At 33.5% G+C, this 11,869-nt stretch overlaps 1 protein-coding gene across 1 annotated transcript; it reads left to right on the forward strand.

Annotated features, from left to right (window-relative positions):
* The first annotated feature begins 28 nt into the window (after positions 1-28).
* On the forward strand, positions 29-9,390 carry LOC581052 (dynein light chain 1, axonemal). The gene is made up of 9 exons (XM_030999349.1): positions 29-181; positions 2,263-2,307; positions 2,823-2,956; positions 3,525-3,580; positions 4,852-4,907; positions 5,504-5,593; positions 6,175-6,265; positions 6,909-6,995; positions 7,560-9,390. The coding sequence occupies exons 1-9, from the start codon at positions 179-181 to the stop codon at positions 7,604-7,606; spliced, it is 609 nt and encodes a 202-aa protein (XP_030855209.1). The 5' UTR covers positions 29-178; the 3' UTR covers positions 7,607-9,390.
* Positions 9,391-11,869: the final 2,479 nt, after the last annotated feature.

Consider the following 11,869-nt stretch of genomic DNA (forward strand, 5'->3'; position numbering starts at 1 on the left):
AAAACAGACATAGAACGAGCCATGTAATCTTCATTACGTTTCTATGGACACTCAAGCGAGATTACGGCGAGCTTAACACCGAATAAAGGAAGGCCGAAGGACAAGCATTTTAACTTTAAGTTTGCTCTCATCACTAAACTGTTCTGTCGTTGATGCTTAATTGAATCTGTTGCAGAAAATGGTAAGTTTATTCCTGTTGTAGACTAAGTCAGTGTTATGGAAAGTTGAAGAGGGGAATCGGGATTGTCGTGTTGACAACATGAACACACGGATAATTTTTCTTCGATCGATCGAACCTTTAAAAAAAAATGAAATTAATATTTTCACCGATTTTCTTATTTTCTTGTTAGGCTTTACCTTTTTGTGGAGAATGGAAATGAAACTGATTTTAATTTTGATAAACAAAGACAAATGAATAGGCTAGAAAATCTAAATGTGCTGTGTGAGTTGGCCTAGAGTAGGTCTAGAGTAGTCTAGAGTCTCCGGTTTGCGGCATCGCCCGGTTTGCGGCCAGGGGTATTTGTTTTAAAAATAAAATGAATATGACTCGATAATAATCATTGAAACCTACCGCGGATTCCACGGTAAGTTCTGCTTTGCCGAAAACGTCCGTAGCAGGTGCTCCTGTCGGTACGGAGTATCCGTCAGCGATGTCGGAAATCTACGGCACCAGTCGCCGATGAAAATTCCAGCAGGTGCTAACTTTTAAGTTAAGAGATCGAGGCATGACTAGATCAATATTGTAGCTCTATTTGTCCGATATTTGTCCGATTGGAGGTGAAATTTGATGTTTTTGTGGAAGTATGATGGCTGTGGTCTGTCTCCTATCGCAGATATTTTGATTGTGCCACCGCATGGCCAGTTGCATGGGGTGGCCGCAAACCGGCACGTAATTACGTGTTTTTTCTGGTTTGCGGCGGGGGGTGTTAATACACACATAACATGTGGGATCGTGTATGATGGTATGTGTGCTGATGTGTGTACCCGCTATGACCCGATAGTTTCTAGTAGTACTTACTCCCAGATGGGATGTTCCATTCGAGGAAAAGGTGAAATTGTTTAAAACTTGACAAATTTACCGTAGCAACAGATAAACATGAGAATTTGGGTTACCCGTAGTAATTTGGTACATGCTTTCATCGTGACGTAGCGCATAAAGCTTTGTGACGTACGCGTGCCGCAAACCGGTAATGCGTGCCCGCAAACCGGGGAACTCGAAGCATTTCGAAACGTGGTCAATGCTGACCACGCTGTGGGTCAGTTAGGTTATTTGTGACTTCTATTTAATAAGTAAGTATATGGACTCTTTATTGAGGGTATTAAAGTATTCTGTGAGTATTCCAATAAAAATAGAATCGGCAGTTCCCGCCGATCGGCTGCAGACCGGAGCCACTACTCTATATAGCTGGCCAATTGAAGGGTTGACCAAAGTTCGCTGAGATTTTTAAAATATTAGAAAATGTGATAGACTAATCGATCTATGATTTCTCATATTCTACACAAATTTATTTATTTCAATTATTACAAAAATGGATGGCAAAGTATTTTACTACAAATTGGTTCAACTAGAAAGTTAATTAAAGGATCCCGGAGATATCGCGATCTAAAATTTTGATGTCGGATCGGCGCGTGCTCTGCAACTAAAATTTAAAAAGTCATAAAAACAACGATAACTATCTTCGTGCACCAGATTTACAGCTGATTTATAAAAGAATGTGATCCATCACGAATAAGGTGATTTCATAATTTGCAAAACAAGATATCCTACAATCAGTTGGAACCACTTCTTACTTACAATTTTGAGGATATCTGCTCTCAAAATTGAGATTTCCAGACCCTAGACTAACTAGTCTCATCGGTAAGTTAATAATATTTCGGAACAATTTCAAATGACGGCAAAATTTGCGGATCTTTTTTCAATATTTTCATAATTTGACACCTGATTCCAGAAAAAAATCTGTCTCTTGGTAATTTTATGTTACTTTTTCCACTGGTGATAGTCTATCAGTTTTTCGAAATCTTACTATTTTTTGAGATAGCGAATTAGGTCACGCGCGAACTATGGTCACACCACCATAAGTCGAGACCCTAACACAATAATATCAGTGGTGTACATGTCTGTGGTATTGGTCCCAATGACAATGAGGTCTTGGTACGCTTTATTACATTGTTAGATAGTGTGTGGCATATATATCATACTCATAGACCCATCTTTTACACTTCCTTTGTCTTAATTCTCTCTTTTACTCCCTTGTTTTACAGGCAGGTAATAAAGGGACCACAATCAAAGAAGCCCTCTCCAGATGGGTAAGCATTCTGTGATCTCTATATCATTAAGATGGTCAAGCCAACTACTACTCTATTGTCCGCAGTACTGTATATTTTGCAAGTTGAAAACTTAGTGTTCTTTGCAACAGACCAAAATTTACGTGCATCTGTGGCTGAAAATGAAAATTTGTAAAATTTCTGATCACTTTGATTTATAGATTTCTTTTTGGAGTTTGAACTTTTCTCAGAAATGGGATTTTGGACTTGATAATAATACCCATGATTGCAAGGGTATTACCAGATCATCCTATGGTTATATCTAGCCAATGGCAACTGAATGCCATTAATGATTAAAAAATTAAAGCCCTCAAAGTTATGCAATTCCATTCTTGCATTACTCTCACTCATTGAGTGACAGTTTTCAACATAACAATCAAGTGAATCATGAACTGGATTAAATATTCAAACATTCCAGGTATATTTTGTGTTGCTTTGAAAAAGATATTCAATCAATACAAATGGGAATATTGTCTTGATTCATATTTCTTTTGCAGGAGGCAAAAGAAATGGAAAACAGTGAGAGCAAGGAAAAGGTCAAAGCCTCTGATGCAAAGGCAGTCAAGCTCTTCTTCCAGATCCCTCCCATTGATAAAATGGATGCATCTCTCTCAACTCTGGCCAACTGCGAGTGAGTCTTTATGATCTCTATTATATATAATACAATACAAAGTCATTTACATGTATGTGGATAGAAGTCGGATGTTATATCTCTCCATATACATGTACAGTACATGTACGTGTAAATGCTCTAAACCAACTCAACCCCCCCCCCCTCCAAGAAAAGAAAAAAAGTAAAGGATTTTTAACCTAAAAAGTGAAGACGGTAAAGGATACATATTAAACATGTATTATTTACAAATAAAAGCTGTTTATGAAAATTGCAAATTTTAGTCATTGACTTTACATCATCATGTGGTTGAACACCTTTTACCCTGGTTTAAAAGAAGATTGTATACATCTATAATTCATCAATTCCTTGACTATGACACTTAGTGTAATATTTTTCTGAGCATAATATTTATTATCTGATTATGAAGTAATTGGTGAGACATCAATTTTTCAAAAATTATCGAATGTCTGCAATCCATCGATCTAAATGCAGTATATATATAGTTACATTAATTAAGAATAAATGTTTTGATTTAATAAATTTATTTATGATTAACTGTTGCTTTTATTATTATATTTTTTTGCAGGCAATTGTCCCTTTCAACAAATATGATTGAAAAGATTGCAAACTTGAATGGCCTAAGTGAGTAAAGCTTAAACATTTTGTTATTTGATTTATATGTCTTTCATTATCTTCAAAGAGTCCTGTGAGCTGTCAGTATGATGAACTTTGAGTGCACTGGCATACAAGTTCAACATAGTTAATATATTAGAATATAATGAATGAAAGATAAGTCAGGGTTTTGGTTTGGTGTACTGTAATTGAAATGCTCATGAAGATGGCTCAAAAACATTTTACATAATATGTTGGAAATTCCACCTTGGTAGACCATTGTAGTCATTCATTCAAAGCCGATTGCTTTATTATGTTTGAGAGATAATAATAGGATCCATTGTTTCTTATTGTACTCTGATTTGATCTTGAGCTTGAGAAATTGGATCACACAGTGCAGGGAGTATCCCACCTCCCTGCACTGGACCACTGTAGGAGTCTATTATGATTAGCGAGCTTTAGATTTTGACACCGAACGACCTCGACTACGAGTGACGTCATTATTAAGCTCGTCGTTGAATCCACGTTGGGCGAGCGCTTAAGATTGTCACCCGACGCGGTGCCAATGTTTAAATGCATGCGCAGTGATGCGCAGTGATACGCAGTGATATGCGCGTGACAAGTTTTCTTTGTTACGTCATAGTTAGTCTGCACAGCTGTTCGAACCTCAGCTGTGCAGAAAACTCCTTAATTTCTTCAAAAAAGTGAAATTAAATAGGTTGAAGTAACATGATTGATCAAATTCATAGGTATTTGTTGTTTTCATTGCAGTCACATACATGTATATCTTCTTGAATTATATTCTCACCAGATACTGTAGTCTGATGGCTGGCTTCGGCATTTGTGTCCAGCTCGTAGTCGTTGTGATCACTTCGAGATAAGCCTAAAATTTGCCCGACTCCCGTTGTGTCAATTCACAGACGACGAGCTAGAAGCAGGTGGCGCATGCGCAGTTACTCAAAGTGACGTCACTCGTAGTAGAGATCGTTCGGTGTGTCGAAAATCTAAAGCTCGCTATTATTAAAAGAAGCTGCAATGAAAAAGCAATAAGACTGAGGAGATGCACTAAATGCTAGTTGCAATTGCAGCTGTTTTTTTTTTTTTTTTGTGTGTGAAAATTTTATGATAATAGCCAGAGTATCATATTTGTTTGTTTAACGGTAATTAATAAATAATTAATAAATTGCATTATTTTATTTAGTGATGTGTTGATTTGTTCTGTTCGGTGTGATTGACATGTGCACTAAATAAGAAGCCACCGTTATTCTAATTTTTGTCTATTTATCCTTTCATTATTGTAGAAAGCCTCAAGATTCTATCACTTGGTAGAAATCTTATCAAGAATCTCAATGGACTGGTAAGTCTAAAGTCACTTACTCTACAAAATTTTGCCAGAGATTTAACAAACAAAAAAATTCTCTATGCCTTTTTATTCATCTTTGTCTTTACACAGAGTTTTCAATGTTAAATGTAGTATTTGATAAATCCTTCCTGTCTATTCTCTTGTTTTGTCTGATATTGCATACTACTTCCTTTGTAAATTCAGTTTACAGTATGTCGTTAATTTCTTTAATTATGCAAGATAATTTTGATTGTTTTGACAAATTGATGTAAAGTGCTTAGAAACAATTGTGTTAAGCGCTATAGATACATAATTTATTTGTATTATTGAAATACATTTGTATATACAGACACATCTCTTGTGCAGGCTGCAGAGGGCCAAACCCCCTCAATAGTCAAGAGGGATAGCAGCATTCAATTAAGAAAATTATTTTACACCATTACTAAAAGCATCAAACCCATTTATCTATCTTTAAGCTCCTTATGAAAGAGTTAATCAGTCTGAATTGCTTGAAACCCTGGTATTTTTATGTGCTGTCTACAATTTTTTAAATTAATCGTTAAGAAGGGAGCTCAAATTTAATGTTTTGTCACTTTATTTCCTTGCATCAGGAAGCAGTATCGGACACATTACAAGAACTCTGGATCTCCTACAACTTTATTGAGAAGTTGAAAGGCATCCAGGTCCTCAAGAAACTCAAAGTAAGTCTTGGATTTGGCTCAGTCATGATTCTATAAATGGTTTGCTTTTAAAACATTCCTTCAAAAATAGAAAACATGAAAATTCAGTCAACTGTTTAAGTAATGAGATGCCACAATGGTGTTTATACTGGTGTTTGATATTTTGTGTGTTCATTTAAAACGATTAATAGTTTGGTCACAATTCACCAGTCAGAAGCCAATGTATGACTGCCATGAAATGGGTTCAAATGTTGTTGTTGTTGTTGTTTGGTATTATCGCATTTGCTAGTCATGTTTGTTTAAACTTTACTAGATGTCCTGAGTTTATAAGCTGCTATTCATAAGGTACTGTTGTCCAAATTTAGTAAATGCTTCTTGGTCTTTATCAATCCCTTTATAGCAACAACCCTTTGTCTGTCGCATGAGTAAAGAGATTGGTGACAGCAGAACTTTTTGAAATAATTACAAGATGAAAATCTTATTAATAATGAAGGTGCACCAAAGCAGAAAAACATTCATTGTGGAATTTTGTATTTGTGTTTAAGATTAATTTTGTAGCAATTCTTGCTTTTATGATGTTAATCCTTTTTTTTCTTCTTCAGGTGTTGTACATGTCCAATAATTCAGTCAAAGATTGGGGAGAATTCGACAAACTGAACCAGTTGCCTTGCCTAGTAGAACTTGTATTTGTAGGTAAGTGAAAGCATGGTACAGGAAATGAATAAATATGATTATATTTTTAAGATATTGTATCTCAATTTGCACCACAACAATACTATGTATGAAGGTTCAATATAGGGTTTTAATTAACAAAATAAGAGCCATTAATGCAGATTATAGTGTGCCAAGATTTTTAAACGTATGATTCTGTTTAAAAAGAAATTAACTGAACTATTGCTTTTGTGTCTAAATTAGCCCAAAGATCAATTTTTAGGACAAAATCAACTATTAAGATGGATTTTATTTACAAATAATTAATTTTATTACAGTATTACACATGGCACCCATAGCCAAATGATATTTTGTGACCTGCCTAGAAATCAACTTGGAATCTAACAGTCAATTTTTTCGTAAAAAATCTGTTTCCAATTTCAAGTGATGTTGTTATCATTCAACAACAAACAACAAATATATATTGTATTCATACACTTCTATATTCGGCCTGCAAAAGGTACTTTCAAGCAATTCGAACATTTGTTGTTGTTGCGGGGTGGGGATAAGTGTTGTTTTCTGTGACTCAACTAGGCCTTATCAAGTTTGATGAAGATTAGACTACTTTTGATTGTGTCATAAAAAGTAGAATAAAGTTGTTGCTCAATTTCTATTCCTTCCTCAGGTAACCCACTAGAAGAGAAGCATTCAGCAGACGGAGACTACATTACACTCGTCATGAAGAAACTTCCAGGACTAAAGAAGCTTGATGGTAAGATTACAGCTACACCATTCTTCCTAGTCTTAGTCAATATTCCAATCTGGAAAATACATTGATGTGTAAACAAAAATTAATTTGTTATGTAAAGACTACCATTTAGGCTCTCTAGTGTGTTTTTAGTTAATGTTAATATAGTTTAATGCTTGACACTTTTATGATCAGTTTTGTGCAAAGAAAAACAACTTCTGTGATGTAATGATGTAACACTGTGCGTGTACAAGTTAAAAAATAGTGATTTTCGATATGGTCAATGTAATACACTTCATAAAAGAGAATGGCTGGTCCTGGAGATTTGGGACCAGAGGGAAGGGACAGGATGCAACCCCTCAAAAATACTATGTATTTTCTCACATAATGGCACTTATTGGAGTTGATAAGCTAGAGGGTGATTTACAATTTCATGTATTGTACATCCAATGGGTAAACCTTTGTAAATATGGATGCAGTAACTTTTGTTCAAAATATCAGATAAACTAACTTTTTTTAATTATCAGCCCTTCAAACTCTTCCATGGAAATAAACTGTACATAATTTGGTGTGTTGTTTTATTTGCAGGTGAACCGCTTGTTGACAACAAAATGGAAGAAGAGGATGAAGATTGATGTACCAGAAGAAACTCATCTCATTGCTACAAATGTTTGCGCAAGATGGACACACCTCATGCAGATTTTCATAATCTTTTACATTTTTTTATTATACGGAATTCATCACATTACCTTTGGGAGAACAATGTGGAAAGTGTGCCCATGTTATGGTGTTACACAGTATAGTTGTTCCTCTCTTTATAATACCCTCTTGTAATCTTTCCTTACTTTCTCTAGCATTCTTGCAAAGTTATGTCCAATATTAATTGAATACACCTAGTTTTCGGGAAGAAGTTACATTTTTTTCTTAATTTGGCAGTGTTTGACCAAACATCCCTGACAGACATAAGAACAAATTATTGAGGTTTAGTAGAATACAAGTGGATGTATATTTTCAGTTCAAATTCTATGTGTACCACATAAAGGAATTTCCAACACAATATCACGACCCATTAAATTTCCCTATCACATTTTAGGCTGATTTTTCAACCTGTTTTTGTTCTCTCATGTTAGATAGGTAATCCCTTTACAGAGTAGGTTTATTGTCTGAAGCATAATATCCTGAACTGTAAAAATGTATGTAGCCCCTTCAATACATTTCACATATGTTCCTGCCAACCAAAATGGTAAGTTTTTTTGGGGTTGCCTGCCCTTTTGTTCCTTCTACTCTGCAATAATTACATGAAATCTAATAGGATTTTACTCTTTGATATTGCGATGCCTCGAGCATCATTTTAAGTATGAACATCCAACATGTTATCAGTGTACACCAAGAAAGTGGAGATGATGGGACTTGGTCCAGTTGTTTAAGGTCACTTGGGTCAGTTTTATTATGTGGTAGCCTGATCTATTCTCTTCTTGAATCATACACAAACTTATCCGAGCAAAGATGTGGCAATAGTGGCAAATGGTAAGAGATAACTGAATATTGGTACAGGTAGAGTATTTGGGATGTGCTCACATAATTTTCAAGGTAAGTCTTGGTATAATGTTATTTAAATAAAGACAGTTTTGATAAAAACAGTTAAATTGAATAAAATTTGTCTCGTCAGTCTTGTATGATAACCAGTATAGTGTTGATCTTATACTTTTTTAATAGAGCTCCCACTCTTATTTTAGCATGAAGTATATTAATATTATTCATACTCTACATTGATATCTAATTTCTCTTCAAATAGGAAGATTTGATATGAATATTTCAATGTGTTATCTACACCTTGATCAAAACAAAAATTGAATGTTGTAATTATAAAATTATCCCTTTGTTAAAATCCCAAGGGGTTTTGTTGTTTTTTCTCCAAAATGATACCTGTAAAATTGTGGGTAGTCTGCAGGGTTGTTTATTTGCTGTATATGAGATACAGTGGAACCTTGTTATAAAGAGGGACTAAGAAAATGTTATTTATTGATACCTTGTTATATGAAGGTTCAAAACAGTAAGTTTCAAAGAAGTGGGACCATCACCAGTCGATGAGAGCTTTTCTCCAATTGATGTTTATAATGAGGTTCCAACTGAATATTTTTCACATATTTGAAAATTCATTTATATAGATCCAAAAATAACTAAAAATTATTCAGTTAGAAATTTATTTATGACTAGGATTATGGTCACCTTTCTGTCTGAAAATGACATTAAGGTGTAGGTATGTTATGTGCCTGTGGACATTTTTAGCCAATTCAGAAAGTTGTTTTTGCATAATATGTTTTTTTGCAAAGTGAACTGAAAAAACAAGGAATCCTGTATCAATATGTATATATACTGTGTATGATATGTAAATAAAATTGTATTTGTAAAACTTTCACACATTGGTATTTATGACTTGTCCTTAATCTTGTACCTGTATTTGGATGAACTATAACATACAAATTGAAATGATATATTCTTAGAAATGTCAATCACTTTGGAAAGGGAGATAAAAGCACACGGAAACCAGAGTAGACAGAATTGACTACCGGTAATGCAGTTGGATATTGAGAGCTGTGTAGAGACTAATAATTTTATTATTTGTCTTCTGGTCCGAAGTAGTAATTTCCTATATGTATGAATGCGAACATTTCGAAAATTCATTTCACTTTCATGGCCACATGTGATAAAAAATTGTGTTTCAACTCTTGTACATGTCTATGATCTTTCCAATATCTTACATATGAAGTATTTAGAAATTGTACAAGTCCTTTGATAGTGTTAGAACATTGAATTTACTTTCTCTTTCAAGGTACTACCTAACACCATTCTTTGGTAATTGGATTGAAATATATTCTTATATATATTCTTTTTTAAAATCTTTATATATCAAATTGAAATCCAACTACCACATAAGTCTGTGAATATTGATGTGCATCCCCCTTTCTTTCTTTTTCTCAGTCTTTTCCCCCTTTTACCAATATTTTGTTCCTCCATATTTGTATTATTATGTATCCTTTGAGGATAGTCATACTATCAAGCTTTGCTTACTTTGTCAACCCTCCTGTTTGATGTTTTCGATTAGTTACAGCCAGCCTTACTTTATTCTACATATATTCTTTTGTCATGTGTAAATTTGCAATATTTGTTTGTTATATATTTGTAAAAATGCAAAAGAAAAAGAAAATCAAACAGAAATAAATAAATCAAATCAAATCAAATAACAGTACACTAAAAGTACATTTTAAATTTTCAAGCAAAATGTTCCAATATTATTTCAGAAGGGAACTTGACCATCTTTTGTCAGGTAATGTAAGGGCTGAAAAGATATAACATTTTGTTTGACATGTTTTCTCTTCATTGGAGCACATATTAAAAATATAATTTCTACCAAACATCAAACAAAGAAAAATTAAAATGGAAATAATACAATAGAAGAATACCCAGAATACAATGTATTGAAATAAGACTTTCATTTATTTCAATTTTAAAATGATAATACACATTTCTCATACATAACTGCTTTGCTTTCTTTAAAATACACAAATATATATCAAGGTACAAATATAAAATAAGAGATAAAAGCAAACATAAAGCAGTTGCATATGCACTGTTCTGGTTTGATTGACAATCACTTTTATAAAGTTCATAGAAAGTGGTAGCAAAATTGGGTTTCTTTGTATGAGATTCTTTACATTTACTTTTGTAAAAAGTAGAAAATAATCCATTACTGGTAGAATGGCTTGAACATAAAATCACATAAACCACAAATCCAATGGAAAAAGGCAGTTGATGGTATTTACATACTAATAATCTCATAAAATTCCTAGTGTAAATCTCTGCTTTATTTCATGATCATATTCAAACTACCTTCTACTTTAAGAGAAAAATAATACATTTCAAATCTGCCAAGTGTTTAATACTACAAGGGATAAACTCAACCCCTCTAAATTTGAGATTAAAAACTAAGGAAGCATAACAAATGTTTGTTCGATGGTGTAATTTTCATATTAGCTATTTCAACTCGAGATACAAATCGGATTTGAAGTAAGAAGCATAATTACTTGTGTCATGATTGTTAGGATGACACAAAATGTTTTCATACGCCTGGGCAGCATTTCACAAAACCATCATAAGTACAAGTTCACTGCCAACACATGTATTAAATTTGACACACATTACAATATGATGTCAGTGATCTTCTACTCATGACGGTTTTGTGAAACAATGGCCAGCACTTCTTAATCTCCTCGCTAACTAATAACATTAACACACAACAGATCTCTATCTCTAATAAAGCAATGATTTGCAATTAAGAATAAGGGTGCATGTTGTCATCCATATTTGTTTGTAAATTGAATTGAAAAAATAATAATCTTCCCAATTTCATAACATTTATCCCTTGAATGGCATACCTTTTTATATATCAAAAGAAAACTGGAACCGTAAAATATTAAATTCAAACAATAGTTTACCAACAAAGGCTTCATGTGTATTTTGGAAAAAAATAAATGTTACACAGGTTATTGGGCATTGCTTTCTATGTGTAGCAATGAATGTCATTGTGTAGCAATGAATGTCATTGCAAGCTGTAAACTATATTTAGTAATTTTTCAAATCAATATCTTCCTTAACACAAAGACATTGATATTTGTAAAATATAACTTTTCATGCTTTATTTGTCTAAATTTGAAACAAATCTTTGGCTGAAAGAACAAAGAAAGGGGGCGAAAATAAAAGCCATGTAACAAAAACATGAAAAAGAAGTTCTATTTGGGATCTGTAGTTTCTACTGGTCAACTAATTCACAATTCCATTACATGAAATTTGCAGCCATCATGAGAAAAATAACTGGAGCTTTTAATACATTACAAAAT

The sequence above is a fragment of the Strongylocentrotus purpuratus genome, unplaced genomic scaffold, assembly GCF_000002235.5.
Source record: "Strongylocentrotus purpuratus isolate Spur 01 unplaced genomic scaffold, Spur_5.0 spur5_scaffold_5, whole genome shotgun sequence".
In the NCBI taxonomy this organism is placed as follows: Eukaryota; Metazoa; Echinodermata; class Echinoidea; order Camarodonta; family Strongylocentrotidae; genus Strongylocentrotus; species Strongylocentrotus purpuratus.